This window comes from Rhipicephalus sanguineus, chromosome 9, assembly GCF_013339695.2.
Source record: "Rhipicephalus sanguineus isolate Rsan-2018 chromosome 9, BIME_Rsan_1.4, whole genome shotgun sequence".
In the NCBI taxonomy this organism is placed as follows: domain Eukaryota; kingdom Metazoa; phylum Arthropoda; class Arachnida; order Ixodida; family Ixodidae; genus Rhipicephalus; species Rhipicephalus sanguineus.
This window is the reverse complement of record NC_051184.2, coordinates 25,032,675-25,049,554: the sequence shown is the minus strand read 5'-3', so window position 1 is coordinate 25,049,554 and position 16,880 is coordinate 25,032,675. Positions and strand designations below refer to the sequence as shown.

Here is a 16,880-nt window from a genome sequence, read left to right as displayed (position 1 = left end):
CCACCATTGGCTGCTAAACTAATGTTTTGTTATTTTTTGATCTCGTGACGTGAATTGATAAGGTCAGGAAACGACGACCGGCCCACCTTTGGCCAAGCGACAAGTCATGCGAGTCATGCGACAGTTTCTTTTTTTTTTTTTTTTGCTTCGCTCGTGCTGACTCCTACATTTTGCATCACTCGTGGAGTACAGATGCCATCACTGAGCCGCCGATACGCCACGTGATGCCACGCAACAAATGCTGTCTTTCTCTTGCAGCTACCTCGGCTCCAGCTCAACAGTTCTTTTTTGGAAGTATATTACGCCCTATTGCGGAACAACTGGATGCGAACGTTGATGAACCTTGGACAACCATATGACAAGGACTCCGTGTAAGCACTGAAATGTGTACTCGATAAAACATTCCTCACAAACCAAATAAAACTATGGATGATATTTCAGAAAGTTAAAATCTCATGAAAGCGTATCTTTATGTGAGTTTGTAGAGCAAAGCAATAAACTTTTTTCGTAGGCAATCCAAACCTTACTGAGATTAGATGAAAACGAAGCTGCTGCTCAAACAGCTTATAGTCAATATTTAAAGGAAGTAGCCGATATTTGTCAATGGGAGCCATAATTAGGCCAGCATAAGTCAGTGCAGGAAGTATGCGAGTAAATGCGGTAGCTAGCTAAACAAGGCTAGCAAAACACGGAAATCAGCTCGCGACAAGTTTCACTCGGTTAAAAAATCGCCATTATATTCTGTCACAAAAATTAAAACAGTGGAAGAGTGGGCGTGTAGATGAAAATGGGCGGAAGCATTAGCGAGTTTGAATATTCAGATTCGAGCAGAAGAACCCGTATGCACTTCTTATAGTTACCGTCCGTAGTATTGAAATTTTCAACAGCGGCTTTGCCATTCATAGTCGGTCAGTCGATTCGTCAGGCAATAAACTCCTTTAATTAAGCCATTTGATGGTTACTTGTAAAAGTGTTGCAGCACCCCTTTAATGCGGTCAACCTTGTACAGAAACGGGCTCCCGCCGGAATGCGCATTAAATGCAGAATTTCTACAATACAGGTGGAGTAGGGGCGCTGCGGTTGTGGCCGCTTATTACACTCCAACAAACAACGAAATGGGTAAGAGCATGCGGCCATATCATACACAAGCATGAATTACAATATCATACATTTTGAATGCCAACATCCTGCAAAAGTGCTAAAATAGCAGCGTAAGCTGTCATATGCTGCCCGAATGTGTACTGCGAGACGAATTAAATCACAAACGAAAGCCAGTCCATTTCCAATCGATCGCCTCCACAGAAACTGTGAAGCCTCTTCTAGCAGTGTGTTCTGTAAGTCGCCATTTCATTTATGTACCTGGTTCAGCATTTTTATAGCGATCTACGATACGCAAGAGTCCTGGCTACGGCCCTGATATGAACGTTCGTTATAAAGCTATGTTCACTTCGTACAAGCCTGAAAAAAAAAAGTCAGTGTAAGGGTTGTTTGAGACGTATAGAACTTTTATACAGTAGGCTAATATAGGTTCCTCCCTTTTGCAGTGTTCCCCGCGGGCATACTTCAAGCACCCTTCTATCAACGTGGTCTTCCACGGTAAGTGACAGCAAAGCTTTTCAGACGGGACGACACGGCCCCCAGAGAAAAGGTAGCGGCACCGTGGCCACACAGAAACCCGTCAAGGTCCTACTGCAGTATACTTAAAGCTCTTCTACCACCATTAGAAGAACTGATTTGTCTACCACTTTTTCTCCCTCATGCTTCCCTATCGCACAGTTAAAGGGACACTAAAGAGAAACAATGAATCGGTTTAGATCGATAAATTGTGCTCTGAGAACTCTAACGTCGTTAATTCCGCCATTATAGGTTTATTAATAGAGGAGAAAAAAAAAGTTCAAAGTTTCATTTTTAAATATCGCGCCGCGTGACGTCACGGATTTCAAAGTGTATTTATCCTATTTTGGCGCCATTGGCTCAACAAAATTATCCCAAACTTGGTATGTTAAGTCTATGACCCCCTCAGGGGACAATGTGCCTCATTTTTACCGATTAGGAACTACGTAGTCCCTAGTAGGCACAGTCAAAACATGTGACGTCACGGCGAATGGTGCGGAAACTTCAAGGTGGCGTCACCACTTACATATTTGTTTTTGCGCCTTTTCTCCCTAACTAAGAACCTTCTCGAAGCAAGCGTGGTGTTTTTGGTATCGTGAAAGAGTACTTCACTAATATGAGAAAAATCTTTTTGCTCTTTAATGTCCCCGTAAGCGTATACAGTTAAGGGTAAGCTGAGGCCTCCTTTACTTGATTGACATTTCTGCATTGGTCCGTGGTTCATGTTCTCGCCTATATGATGGAGCAACTGCGCTGAAATTTAAGTCTCGCCCGATTTAACCAAATGCTCAAAAAAAAAACGTGAATAAAAGAGTTTTCTTGCGTTAGTGCTATACCGTGCTGTCTTGCATTCAACAGCAACTGTGTCACACTTTATTTTGAACGCGACTGTACGTGTCTTGTCAGCGCAGCCTTCGGCTATCGCACGAAAACCACTTCAGAGTAATGCCTTTCGAATCAAATCGTCAATAGTTGCATTTCGAGTAAGCCAAAATGCGACTGCGATTATTTCCTTTGAAGAACTAAATACATCCGTGACGTATTAACAGACACAATGATTTTACATTCACAGTTCTCTTAACTTTGGGGCCATGGGTTTTGTGATCGGACACGAGATGACTCACGGTTTCGACGACAGAGGTGAATATACTTACAGCCTGTCGCATGCGTCTAAAATAATGTGCTGCGTTGGCTGGTTCTTCCAGCAGTAACCTGCCAAGTGATGAATTGCTCCCGTTCAGTCTTTCTATATGCACGGTGTTTTATATATTTTATCGCTAAATGAACGTTTAAATATACCCTTCGGCATGTAGTATGAATTTACTCGCTATGCTGGATCGTTTAAAGAGGCGTACATTAGCAATCGTAATAATTGCTAATAATTATGTGCCGAAACCACGATATGATTATGAGGCACGCCGCAATGGGCGACTCCAGGTTAATTTCAACCACCTGGGGTTCTTTAACGTGTACTTGTAAGTACACAGGTGTTCTTTGTATTTCGCCCTAATCTAAGTGCGGCCGCCGCGGTAGGGAATTAAACCCTCACCCTTGGGCTTAGCAGTGCTAAGCTAGCACGGCGGTTGAAGAGGCGTACATTATCTGCACCGTAACTTAAAATTTATGTTTGAATAACTGAAAATTTTCACTAACCAGCTTCCTGATTACTTAGTCTAGCGTGCATACTGAAATGTGCAAAACAAAACCACTGATTTCAACAGGCGCACTCACTCTTATAAAATTTTGAAAGTAGGGCAAGTTTTCAGCTAAGGATGTCAAAGTTTCAGTAAAAATGCAATGGTCTTCTAGTTGCTAACGAAAGGGTATTTTTCGTGTTGGAGCTCGAAAGAAAATCTAATGCCAATGCTTTTCGTCGCAAACTTTGCTAACGTATGACTCAATAATGGTGTCATCGTAACAATTATTTCCTGTTTAGTCTATGATACGTCCCCAGACACCGGCTACATTTCGTTTATTCACGTGTCATCAGGCCATTAATATAAAATTCCGTGGGCCTTCACAAAAGAGCGCTTGTCACTTTGAAAAAATTTCTCGTAGAAACAGTTATTTTATGGAAATATTAATCTTCAGTTTATCATAACCAAATGAAGAACAATAATGTCCAAAATTGTATATGTTATGATCATGTGTTTCACGTTACGTGTAATTATTTTTCTTCTGTATTTGACCGCGTACAAGACAGGCAAAACATTTGACTTCATACGAGTACATGCGGACTCCTTTTACTTGCCTGATCTCGTACCCGAACATTTGTGATTCGTGTGTTGTTGGATTATTCTTTGTTTATCCCTGCGGTGTTACACTCTGCGGAATATTTTGTGCCATCTGCATTTTTTCTCTATTTTGAATTATTTTACGTTTTGCTTGCTAAGCCAGTAGGAATATATTGGTGCCGCCCAAAAGACACCAACCTCTCTTATTCTTAATTTTAATTTAAAAACTGAAAAGCGAAACTTCGTTATGTAGTAAAATATTCATCTTAATTTCTAGCGACGATTTTGTGCGCTAAGCTAGCGAAAAAGCATAAATGTGCTACATGTCAGGTATTTTTATTTAAATACTCTTAACAGTATTTAAATACTCTTAAACACCTTGCATGGTGTTTCTTTCTTTCCGAAAGAGTGAGCGCTAACCTCGTTCAAGCTAGTAGGTTCATTATTTACTCAAGAAGCATGCCACTCTATAGTTCCTGCTTTTGGAAAAAGCGCAAGATCGAATGACGCATGTGCATCTTCTTAAAGTACTGACATGACATTTGCGGCTTTATTTGCGCACTGGGCAAAGGTCCTGGACCTCGACATTATCGAGAAATGCATTGGAAAATCTCAGAGCGTGTGCACATGCGTGTTATTCACATACGACTGATATTCTCCTGACCGGTGTTTATATCTCAACCTTTGAAGGAGGCCAGTTTGATGCGGACGGTGCATTGAGACAATGGTGGACCAACGACACCCGCACCAAATTTAAAGAAAAGGCCCAGTGCTTTATATACCAATACGGAAACATCACCGACGAAAAGGCCAACATGACGGTAAGAGAGACAGTATATAGTTCCAATTGCACTGCACTGATTAGTAACGAGACCTCTCAAAGCGAACTAGTAAGAGGTATTTTTTTATTAAATGTGTTTAAGGAGAGGTTGGCGCCTAGATATGGCTCCGGCTACCCCTCTTCTCTTACGTAATAACTTATGTCATGAAGTTATCAATAACAATAAAGTAAAGCAAAATTCATGCACGAGAAATGTCCATTCACAATAGCAATGTTCGCACGTCATAAACCATGTTCTCGCGTCAACAGTGCTCACACGTCAACAAAATGGTTCACGCGTCTTAAATGTTCACACACAAGACAAGTCCACACTATACATACTAGAGTTCGTCAAGGAGATCACACAACAGTCACTCGGCACTTGCCCGCACATTAAACACAGTTGTCATGAAACACGCGAAACATGTGACCAGAAGTAGCTGTTAGTAGCTAAAAATGCCAACAATAATTGTTTACGTGAGTCAGTATCTAGCTGTCATTCCCGATTCCTCCAAGAACTGTACAAGTGTAGACGCGCAGCGCCATAATCATTGCATTTGTAATAATTAGTACCACAACCGCTCTGAAAGCAAGTGCGATGCTTTCACGTAATAGCATCGCATTCTCAACTCGTCAAGATAACTTATACTTAATGTAATCCACACCTGAACAACCACAGTTTGTGTAATAACTAAGACTTTAAGAGCATAGGATTTCCATAAGTGCACGCTTTTATCATCGCCATGCATTTTCTGTCTTCGACACCAAGCAAAAAATTTTCCGTTCAACGATTATCAAGAACTGAACCTACCAGAAACTGAACAAAATTCGTTGCTGGGTTACTTGGCTCATATTTACAGATAAATACTGAATAGCATTTGTGGACATTTTGCCGATATCGCAGAGCTTGCACATGTTTGTCCTAACTAGAAGAGATTTAAATACGTATATTAGTCATAAGCAAGACAAAAAAATAAAATTTGTAAACCACACTGTCACTTATATGATCACTAAAGGCGCGGCTTGAACAATTATCGAGGTAAAGTAACTAACCGAATAACTCTACCTTCGAAATCGTGGTAAAGTACTACATTTTGCATTTTAACATTTTACATTATTTCGCTCTTTCATACAGCTCAACGGGAGGCACACCGTCGGTGAAAACATCGCCGACAACGGCGGACTCCGTCTGGTCTTCAAGGTAAACTTAAGCATTACCTCAAGCCTTGTCCGCGTCTGCTTGATTGCTGTCAGATGTCTCAGAAAAATGGCCCGTACAGCGTCATCGCAAGCTGCATGTACTCGCGTACCCGTTTAATCTTCCCGACATTTCTCTGTTCTCGTCATCCTTATATGACTTGGCATGTCTCAAGGAGGTTTTCCGAAATATGGATTAAACCTCCTTGGTTTGCCTCAATCACCGTATAGACGAAAAGACAGTCAGAAGACGAGAGGCCTATGCATACACAAGTATAAGCATACCTATGGCTATTACCACTCTACAACAGTGACTGTGTTCTGGGTTGTACCACGCGCAGCGCGTCACGCATACTGCTCCGTACAAATCTAGTTTAACTACCCTACTGTTTCGTCGTTGCAGGCATACGAAAAAGTGCTAGAAGACGAATGTCGTGGTGAGGACACTAGACTACCAGGCCTGACAAACCTGACCGGAAAGCAGCTATTCTTCATCGCAGACGCAATGGTACGATTCCTCGCAACAGGTGCTCTTGGGACGTTTAAATAAATTGCGCCGATTTTATGGCCCACCGTGAAAACCAAAATGAGTTTGGATACCGCTTTCTGTTTTTCAGATGTGGTGCAGTTTAAGCACAGTGCAGCGGTTGAAACAACAAATTCAGTACGACGTGCACAGCCCCGCTCCGTATAGGTAAAGTCTATTTCATGTTCCGAAGATTTAGCTAGAGCGATGACTCGCTGTGTAATTTTTTTCGCATGTTATTCACAACATTTTCGGCGATGCCTAATAATGTTCACCGATTATTTAGTCGTCCATGCGCCATTCATTGCGGTCTGTAATATCTTAAGCCCAGTTGAGATTAGTTTGCGGAAGAAGTACCGCGCCTTGCACCGTATCGAAGCTGTTTAAAGCCGTGTGGGCAGCGAACAGCATCGGTATACAATGATTACGCTGATATGTCGGCGGACTTTTGAAATGAAAGTAAGCTTGAAGACTGTCAGACGTGGATATGTATACATGCACCACACATTGCTCTAATAACAAAACACTCCGTTTTTTCATTATTAGTAGTATTCTGAGAAGCGTTTCTGTCATGGCTCATGCGTTGCAACTCATGCCTACTGAACGCGATAGGCATCGCATTGAATAAGAGACAACGACAAGTTTTTTAGACTTCATAACGTATTTCATTATACGTTCACTTTCCTTTCAGAGTCAATATGCCAATGAAGAACTTCGATGAATTCGCCAAAGCATTTAAATGCAACGCAAATTCTACAATGAACCCAACTGAAAGATGCACGTTATGGTGAAGACATCGGGACACGAGAGTGAGATGCGAGAAACCTGCCCCGTTGTGCTACACAACAGCTGACAACACTATAGCCTGCAGCGATCAAATCGCTAAATATAGAGTTAACACGACTTTTCACGTTGTAATGCTCTATCGCCCGAATGGCACTTCAGTGCATCTCGTCGACAATTTATAATACATGTGTCGTAGTGCTTGCCCCTCACTCTATGTTTCATACGCTTTTTGAGGGATAGTATGTAGCTTACACGTGACTACTCGTGTCATCCTAATTTGTCCGTTGCCATGTCCGCTTTTCGGAACATAGTCTTGCAACTGGTGTGCTTAAAAAACTCACAGGGTTCCTTATGCATTCACTTAAGACGACTCGAAGGCGAAAGCCATCTTCTTTTTTATCTCAGTCGATGTATTGGTCCTGCCCTGCCATCCTTGGAAAGCTTTCTGCGCCCAACGTGGTTTTGCACTGCCTCCGTAATCGGCGGCACTTCACCTGGCTTCGCATTGCTTCTGTGATCGGACCACCTCTGACCAAGCTACGATGTCATATGATGACGTCATCGTGTGACGTTACGTCAATGTGACGTCATGATGACGTCACCGTGAAGTCAAATTTTGACGATCTGTGACGTCATCGTGACGTCATATGGTGACGTCATCACGTGATGATTTTTTTTAATCACTCGTCCCCGACGACGTGGGACGCCCATGCCGATGGTCAAATTTCGCGTTTGATGAGGCATTTCAGTCTTCCGCCTTAATTAATCTGCCAATAACTAAGACCTAAGAACCATTCGGATCGGCCCAAACTGTAGCTGTAGGACGACATGAGGAATTCCCTCAAGAGAGCGGGAACAGGGGCGAGTTTCTAAAACTGCGCGGTTGGTATGAAACGCAGAAAAAAAAAACTTAAGACACGAGACAAGGTGAATATAGGACGAGCGCTATCCTCCCTGTCTGACACAGCAGCGGTGCATGCCGACAGTGGTTCAACGCGAGTGTTCTACGTTCGTTGTTAGCCGAGAAGTGATTGCGCTATAGGACAAAGCATCGACGAAGACCCACGGCCCTGAGATACCCTGGTGCAAAGCATTTCCCGTTTTACAGCGGGGCTGCTAAGTTGCAATAATAGCGAAAGTTGGGCTAGTTGGTGTTTCATGCTTGGGATGTAAAAGCACCTTAAATTTTTTGGCTATTAGTGCACTCATTGTCTTTTTCTTCAAGCCATATGTTAAACAATACAGTGGCATATATAGTCAACTTCCTGCCCATAGAAGGCGTATGTACAGTACGGTCCACTGTTAAAGGGAACACTCGAATGAGCAACGTTCATATTGTCGGCCCCCTAGCGGCTAGTGGATGCGCAAAGATTGTTCGTGCACGTTACTGGTCTATCATAAGGGTTCGGAACTGTCAACCGTCAGTAGTGTTATGCAGATCTAAGCCACTGTGCTTTTGCAAGAGAACGAAAACCGGATACGCCCGAAACGCAAGTGTTTCCTTTAACAGTGGACCCGTCTGTACGTGCAGGAACTGTGAAGCAGTGGTGTTTCATATCAGAAGCGCCAAGCAAATATGCAAATGTACGAGCTTGGAACGAGAACGGTGCGCTGGCACTCATCCGGAACAATGAGAACAATGTCACGTCCTCGCCCACCGGCAAGGGCGCCTGTCTACCGCACCGTCGGAATTGCTGAAGTTCGTGCTTCCCGGCGGGGACGTGAAGGACATCGTCTATAACGACCGACGGTGCCTTAAACTTACATCAAACGGCCTTACAAGATCTTTGCAAGTCGTCCTGACTTTATTGGGTACTGCAGACGTATCTGGCGATCGATATCGCGATTCCTGCGCCACAACAGCAACAAAAAAGAGTGACCCACGCGCACACAGATCTCTCGCTTTCAACTAACGCTTAAGCTTCGCCTTTAAGAGCTGAACGCGATAGCGATATTCTGTTCCTACTGCGCCGTTCGAACACTACGAGGGTTTAACAGAATGCGCCCACTAAGGCGTGTGCCTTATGTAATGGGTAGCATGCTTTAAACCAGGAGCAATTATGCGCGAGAAACTTCGAAGTTGCGATGCACCCACTACGTGGTCTTAAGGGAATACGCGCACTGATGTGTGCGCCTTTTGTAATGGGTGGCTGTCTTTAAACCACGAAGTCGTTATGATATTGGCATAGTGTGACGCCCTATGGCAATGTACACTTGTACCACGCAATATTACTGCGATATTACATCTCGTACTGTGACACCTGTATACAGGACGCGTATTTTTGGGAAGCATGAAAGTTGCTTTCAGTGCAGCTCCAAGCAGAGGCGTGGCTGTGTGGTAGAACACCTGCTTGCCACGCAGACGGCCTGGGTTCGATTCTCATTCGGACCCAACATTTTTATTATTTATTTTGTTTGCAGCTTTTTCGATTTTTCGGTCACGGACATGATGATGATTTTTCGCTCACAACCAACGGCCCCGACGCCGACAGCGCAATTTCTGCGATACGAGCTCTTTAACGCTATCGCGTTAACAGCGCTGTTTCTCACCTCTGTGCCGCGTCATTTTTTTTTTTTTTAAAGAGTATGTGCACTACTTTTAAGAAAGCACTCCTACATCAGTATGCCGATATTCCCAGTTCAGAAAGGCTAACTGCGGTTGCCAGTGAAATGCCCAGAATATTTTTCTTTTTTTTTACTATTGTAGAGACACTTCGTGGGCCTTCTAGTCAGGAGGTGCCATGCATTTCACGTGAAAAGCAACGCAAGATCTCAACAGAGCACTGAGCATGTGTCGGCGTATTCTAAGTCGTCTCTGTTCTGCTCTGCTCTGCTCTGTTATAACTGGCCTGCTGTGGGGAGGTTGGGGTTTGTGTCATTTCGGCTACTCAATAAGTTCTGCAACGAAAAACAAAAAGGTGGTTACCCCAAAAAACAAAATTTAACAGGTGAAGAAACAGCGTATAGCAAACTGAAACAAATTAAAAATAACACGGCAATGGACTAAGTCGTCTTATTATAAAGCTAGCTTCCTAATGTCACACTTAAAAAGCTTTCGTACCATCTTCATCCGTATCCTCACTGTCGGTGATTTGTTTTCTCTCTAAAAAACTGCATTCTTTTAAAACTGCATTCTTTTAAAACTGCATTCTTTTAATTTGGAAGCCCGTGCCTTGAAACTGATGTCAGCCTCTAAATTCTTATTAAAAGATTTGACCTTGCAAACACGACAATTGAAATATGTAAGTTACAAATTAATGGAAGAAAGAGATTAGTTATATAGAATAATCCACCTAAGCACCACACAAAAAAAATTACAAGAGCAATGTTGCGGGGTACCAGCGAGCAGCAATCTACAAGGCATGACCAATGCAAGCAATCTATGCACCTTAGCCAAATGTTCTTGCCTATAGTAGCCACTCATACATTTTTGTTTATCGCGCAAGTAATGCCCGCCTTTTTCGGTATAACTGCCAAACAGTGTGGCAACTCTTTTTTATTACTTTTTTAACGTGACCTTTCGCTAAGTGTTTCCAATATGTCTGTAAACACTAGAAGACCGCCTTATGCAATTCAGACTTCAGACTATGGGGATTATGATACGTCATTGTTATAGTTAATCGACGAGCCCCGTATTTAGCGGCGAACCGTTAAATCACAGCACCAACAATTCTCTCATCCATTTAAGGAGGTACCGCTTGTTCTATTGTGATATCCGCACTAAATCAGTTAATTATTCAAGGAATAAAACAGCGCTCCGAAACTTTTGACAATGAAGTTTTCAATGACCGACAGTTTTATTATTTAACATTCTAAAGTAACCACTTCCCTCAGTCATCATCAGCATGACTAAGCCATTGCAGGAAAAAAAAAGGCATCTCTCATACTTCTATAAACTCGGTCATGGCGAAGATGAGCAACGCGAACACAGAAGTGCGGATATGCAGGTAAAACTGAGGAAGCGAAAGAGAGTTACTCACCATTCGTTCGTGTTCGTCACTCTTTCGCTTCCTCAGTCCTTCCTTAGCTGTATTTCCGTACTTCTGTGCTTGCGCTGCTCATCTTCACCATGAACAGAAACCAACTCACCCACAAGGCTATTCTTATTTCAGTGATTGACCCGGTCCTGTGCTTGCTGTGGCCGCGTTATCCCCGCAAAACTTCTTAATGTCATCTGTACACCTAACTTTCTGCCCCCCCCCCCCCCCCCCTGCAACACCTGCATTCTCTTGAAATGCAATCTGTCGCTCTTAATGATCACCGATTATCCTGTCTTCTTATTACATGCCCTGCCCATGTCCATTTCTTCTTCTTGATTCCGACTAAGATGTCATTAACACGCGTTTGTTCCGTGATCTACTCCACCCTCCTCCTCTTCTTCCATAACTTTACCCAACCTACCAGCCTAAATATCTCAGTTATCGTCCAACTGCATTTTGTTTTCTTTCTGCTTTGCCTAACTGATCGGTGTTGCGACCAGAGGCCGAGGGAAGTTCCGGAAGGGGGCGGCTTACGCGTGCAGGGCCGTCATCGTCCAAGCGGGACCATTGTTTGATCCCCGTCACATGAAGCAGCCTCGCGCGCGCGTCTCTGTTGACGCGTGTCACCGGCCACCTTGTGTGTGTGCACCGCCCAGTACGCACTGCAGTCCCATGGCCTCGGATGGGTCACATTGTGCGGCGATACGACAACGCTGGCGGCGGCCGTTCGGTTTTGACCTGGTTTTAGACGGTCTCCTGCAGTAAGACCAACTCGGTCCAGAGAAGGCTTTTTGGTAGACGGCCAGTTACTTGCACTTCGAACGTAAAGCGAAGAGACTCAGCACAGGTAAGTACGTGAGTGAGTATCGGTATCCCGAACATAACCTGTCAAGGGCTGCATGTGTATTCCAAAACCACACAACGCTGCCATAACATATCTACCCAAAACAAGTCCCATTCGAACTTCGCAGCAAACATGAAAGGACCCGGCTACGCGACGTGGACAATTCTTGGAGTGGTGACAATTGTACAAGGTGCGTATGACTGTCAACAGTCTAACCTTCTACGTGTATATATAAACGGGTTTAAGCGAACCTACTGATATTCTCAAATTATTACAAGTGCTGGCACGTTATCTCTAACAGGAGGTATTTTCCATCATCCATCCTTTCATTACTTCATGTTGTCTTTGTTTATATCCTATGAAAGAAGTGAGATTGCTATGTCCCAACAGCCTTAGTTACTTTGGGACGTTAAGCCTCCATAAACAAAGCAAAATGAGGGGAAGTGCTCCACAATCGCCGTCATGACTACTCCCAGATTTAAGTGCACAGATGTACCCGATAAAATGGACGGGAGGACGACCGCCGCCTTAGCTTTATCTGTAGAGCATCGGACGCATTATTCGAAGGTTGCGGGTTCGGTCCCTACCGGCGGCAAGTTGTCTTTTCGTCCACTTTATTCACATTTATGTCACAGTTATTACAAGTAACGTCCCCTATACTTTCCATGGCTTGGTTGTCTGTTGATTGTCAATAATGTTGTGACAAACAACGCAAGCAACTTTTCCTCATTAAACGAATGTCTTCGGGGAGCACGTCGATAAAGGATCCGTTGGGTACCCCCGCACACTGCTGCTTTCTTCAACGCACGTATACGCACACGCAGGCATGGGCTGGAACCACGACCTGTCGCGACCCGTGCGCGACGACTGCTGCCGGGACCCGGACAAGTGCTGTCCGTACGGCTACCGGTGCGACATGCGGTACCGAAACTGCGTGCGAATCACCGGCGACGCCAATCCGGTCTACGCGTCCACCTCAATGTCCAGCACGCGCACCCAGCCCATCAGCAACTACGCGACGGGCACTCGCGGCTACTACTCTTCCTCGTCGTACTCCTCAACCGGACGCTACGGCGTGCCGGACCAGGGATTCGCACTCTCGCAGAACAACTTCCTACGATCGGGTAAGCTGAAGGATGCGCGCGGGTATCGCTCGTTGACGGAGCATACCGCCACGACATTTCCTACTTGTCATCCAAGCCCTCTAAATCCCTGTGTTGTATTGATTATTTCACTCGTTTTTTTTTTTTTTTCGACGCAGACTTCACCTTAAGGCACAATGTTTGGTGTGTATTGTGTGTTGCAAGGCCAGTGTTGTGTTTGAATTGAAGCAGTGTTACTATGCATTGTTATTTTTTTAATTGATCTATTACAATCAGTCGATAATTACCTGTGTAATTAAAACTTGTGTTGCGGGTACTTCTCACATTTTCTGTATTATCGGTCCTTATGTTGCTTTTGTTGCATGCGAGACATTGCATTTGTTTTGCCCAAGCAAATGACAAGAAGTGAAATAAGAAATTGTCGCAGAAACCACCCACTGGAGAATAGTCAGGCAGCACGCCAGCATAATTTGTAATTACACCGTTTCACCGACGTGTGGAAACAATAGCGATTATATTATGAATCGTTCCCCAACACTACAGCAGAAATTCGCCATCATTTAACCAACATTAACTGACATCAGTCATTTAGCCAGCATTAGCCATAATTAGCCTGCACAAGCCATAATTTAGCCAGGTAACTTTTCTGTCTGTGCATTGAAAGTGAAGCACGCTGTCTGTCCTTTGAGAATTAACGTGCCAAACTTGAAAGTTTGCTTGTGCAACGTTGGTCACAGCGCCATGCTGCATGTCTAGAACAAAATGGTACATCTTACTATGGCTGCCAAGGTACGTGACTTATTGTAGGGTATGTGCGCAAAACTCGGACGAACACAGGAAAAACGATGTAGACAGAAGGACCATTACAAAAATTGGCCGCGTATCTGCGTGCTTCGCTGCAAATGTCGTCTAAAGACGATAGAAGAGGCACTGCGTGAAATATGGACGCCATCTTGCAATACGTCGGGAAACATGAGTGCCGTGTTGCGAGCTGGTAGTCCCGGCGCAGCAGCAGGCGAACACCAGCGGTGACCAACGCGACCGGCGGGGACGCCAGCCAGCCCGAACACGCGGTTTGGCGCGAAGCGCCGAAGCAGAAGAAACGTCCGCACTCAACGAGTACTCTCCGCACACTCTTTTATTTACACGTCGCCTGGGTAAAACAGGAATGCCAGAGCGGCGCCCCATGGCATTCGTACAGTGCAATACTGAACCGAAACCGAAACAAAACAATGAGCTCGCGCAGAGGGCACGGAGGAAGGCAAGTTTCAGCGCAGTCGCATTTTCAGCGCAGCTTAAGAAACTAGGGTCTCTAGAATTACGCATCTATGCATTTCTTATTAAAGGAACACACCACCTAACACTTACCTAGTGATGTTGCGCCTCAGATATGCGTAATGTTTGCTTTTTGATCAACAATGTACACAAGTATGAACCTAGTCAGCCGTTAAAGATGGCTGGCCCTTGGGCAAGTGGTTCAACTTTGGCCGGGTGGCTGAATCGAGTGACGTGCCGACAAACAGAAAGACAGACAGAACGACAGACCAAAATTTCTGCGTTTAAGTTCCCCAAGAAAGACTATCGTCTTTAATAAGTTATGCACCAACTCGCCCAACAAGAAGTTCTTCCAAGGTATGTGACCCGAAGTGGAAGGAAAGAGGGGGTAAAGCGCACGGCCTCCTTATGGACAAGATCGAGGGCGGCAACCCCCCCCCCCCTTTCGTTGGTGATATCGTTTCGAGATGCTGCCAACCCAACTCAGATGAGTGTCTTAGCGTACCTAACACACATTAAAGAAAATATGCTCAAGGCAATTATATCCCCTAATACAGTCAGAGAACGAGCCTACGTACGCCGGAGATTCGAACATAAGCACCTCGATTCGGAAATTTCGGCGTAAATGGCCCCTAATCACGTGTCTTTCATTGCACTAAATGAGATAGGTTCGGATAATGAGACAAACATTATAGATAAATTGCGAACGTCCCGCTGTATTTTGTTCACAGACAACTGCCCAACTGGCACGTACTGCTGGGACATCGACACCTGTTGCCTCATCACACACGGCTACAACAACCTGTGGACGCGAGTGGAATCCACCTGCTGCACGCGCTACAACAGCCCAAACTGTCAGAGGGTTCGCGGCTGCAGAGTAACCATGGGTGACCAGAGGTACAAGTCGTACCGGGAGACTTTCACTCGCAGACCGGCCTACTACGGGGCAGCGCACCAGACGGCCGTTCCACCGGCTGCAACTGTGCTGGCACTTGCAGCATCGCTTCGCGGGCTTGCGCTGTACACTTCCAAAATGTGACAAATAAACTTTGGGGAAGGGCCAGAGGGAGAAGTCCCAACATTCCAGAGGTCATTCTGGTTAGCAGCAGCTTTTCATGTACCGTACTGTCTTAGTGTGTTCGAGACTGGCATTCCCATCATCACTGTGCATCTAGTTGGAACTTAACGAAAAGGGAGTGTTCCGGTTTATTCAGTTTTACTTTCAAATCTTCATCTAGCTGGACTGTGAGAAACACCGCGCCTCATCACTGTCAATGACTTTTAGAGTGCGTTGCAATTCTAAAGAGCCTCGTAGACAGTCTACACTAACAGCTTAGAAGACAACATCAAACTCTAGTCGTCCGAGTAATGGAAGGCGTCGGGATGACGTCTAAGCAACGTGACGCCACCTCGCGTCGACAGGAGAAACAGAATCGTTAACTCTTCCATTTGCTTCGAATTCGGATCTGTGAAGAACTGCAATAGTAATAATTGCTGTGGTTCTACGTGCCAAAACCACGATATGATTATGAGGCACGCCGAAGCGGGGGACTACGGATTAATTTAGACCGCCTGGGGCTCTTTAACGTCCACCTAAATCTAAGCACACGGGTTCTCTTTGCATTTCGCCCCCATCGAAAGGCGGCCGCCGTGGCCGGAAATCGAACCCGCGCCCTCGAGTTTGGCATCTGTGAAAAACTGAACATAGGTTACATGCAAGCGCGTAGGAAAGCGTCTGCAGTGCTCGGGGGCAGACGACCATACCAGTGAGATTCAAGCATTCCGCTAAGCCGCCATGTTGTTTGGACAGCAAGGTAGCCTTCATCACATTTGCCTCTCATGCTGGCTTTGCTATTGCTGCCTATTTTGCCGTACACGGTGAGTATTCGAACATGCCCTTAGTTACCCTTGCTGGAACACTCAAGGTAAACCTGAGCACCCACCAAGTTCTGGTTACGCCAATGACAGAAAACTATCATTCCCAGTATCCTTCGCGGCAACGATGACATGTGTGAAATCCGTTACGATTGGTACACTTCAATTTTCTTTCGTGGCGCTTTAAACCCAAAGAAATTAACGAATTTAGCCTAATTTCTTACTGCACCGCAAAATTTCATGGTTCTACCTTTTTTTTTTTTCGTGAAATGTACCATACTAATGCAAACCTAGGCAATTGCTTTTTCTGTTGTTTCTTTTTTTACCTCCGCCGTACAAGACCCTCAATACAAGGTCAACGCTCCCAAGAGTCGCACCAAGATGAAATTTCATTCCCTTGTCCCAAAATCAAGCGTAAACAGCAACCACGTTCGGTCCTCCATAGCCTCATAACCGATAAAAATGGCTTCAGGAGTGATATTTGTGGATATCCCACGTGATTTTTCGTTTATAGTAACCTCTAGTGTGTGTGCACTATGGCTGATTTTAAGTTTTTAAGTTGCATTTTTGAAACGCCACTTCTTTGTGCCTCCACTCCTTCGGACTCTGAAACGCCACTCCTTCGG

At 44.7% G+C, this 16,880-nt stretch overlaps 2 protein-coding genes across 3 annotated transcripts; both read left to right on the top strand.

Moving 5' to 3' along the window:
* Positions 1–261: 261 nt before the first annotated feature.
* On the top strand, positions 262–7,372 carry LOC119404782 (membrane metallo-endopeptidase-like 1). Its single transcript, XM_037671448.2, has 9 exons — positions 262–371; positions 1,061–1,119; positions 1,545–1,596; positions 2,687–2,754; positions 4,539–4,669; positions 5,804–5,869; positions 6,269–6,373; positions 6,483–6,559; positions 7,083–7,372. Exons 1-9 carry the CDS (start codon positions 325–327, stop codon positions 7,180–7,182), a joined length of 705 nt encoding a protein of 234 aa, XP_037527376.1. The 5' UTR covers positions 262–324; the 3' UTR covers positions 7,183–7,372.
* Positions 7,373–11,719: 4,347 nt separating this feature from the next.
* LOC119404779 (uncharacterized) lies at positions 11,720–15,478 on the top strand. 2 transcript variants are annotated; one of them, XM_037671439.2, is made up of 4 exons: positions 11,720–12,004; positions 12,129–12,191; positions 12,826–13,125; positions 15,111–15,478. In XM_037671439.2, the coding sequence occupies exons 2-4, from the start codon at positions 12,134–12,136 to the stop codon at positions 15,416–15,418; spliced, it is 666 nt and encodes a 221-aa protein (XP_037527367.1). In that variant the 5' UTR covers positions 11,720–12,004; positions 12,129–12,133; the 3' UTR covers positions 15,419–15,478. The 2 variants fall into 2 exon arrangements, with proteins under 2 accessions (XP_037527367.1, XP_037527369.1); XM_037671441.2 differs by having other exon boundaries at positions 11,720–12,016; positions 12,110–12,191.
* Positions 15,479–16,880: the final 1,402 nt, after the last annotated feature.

Coding starts and splice junctions, on each gene's coding strand:
- LOC119404779 (XM_037671439.2), top strand. CDS start 12,134: ATGAAAGGACCCGGCTACGCGACGTGGACAATTCTTGGAGTGGTGACA. Junction 12,192..12,825: donor AGTGGTGACAATTGTACAAG/GTGCGTATGACT, acceptor ACGCACACGCAG/GCATGGGCTGGAACCACGAC. Junction 13,126..15,110: donor GAACAACTTCCTACGATCGG/GTAAGCTGAAGG, acceptor TTTTGTTCACAG/ACAACTGCCCAACTGGCACG.
- LOC119404782 (XM_037671448.2), top strand. CDS start 325: ATGCGAACGTTGATGAACCTTGGACAACCATATGACAAGGACTCCGT. Junction 4,670..5,803: donor ACGAAAAGGCCAACATGACG/GTAAGAGAGACA, acceptor TCTTTCATACAG/CTCAACGGGAGGCACACCGT. Junction 5,870..6,268: donor GACTCCGTCTGGTCTTCAAG/GTAAACTTAAGC, acceptor TCGTCGTTGCAG/GCATACGAAAAAGTGCTAGA.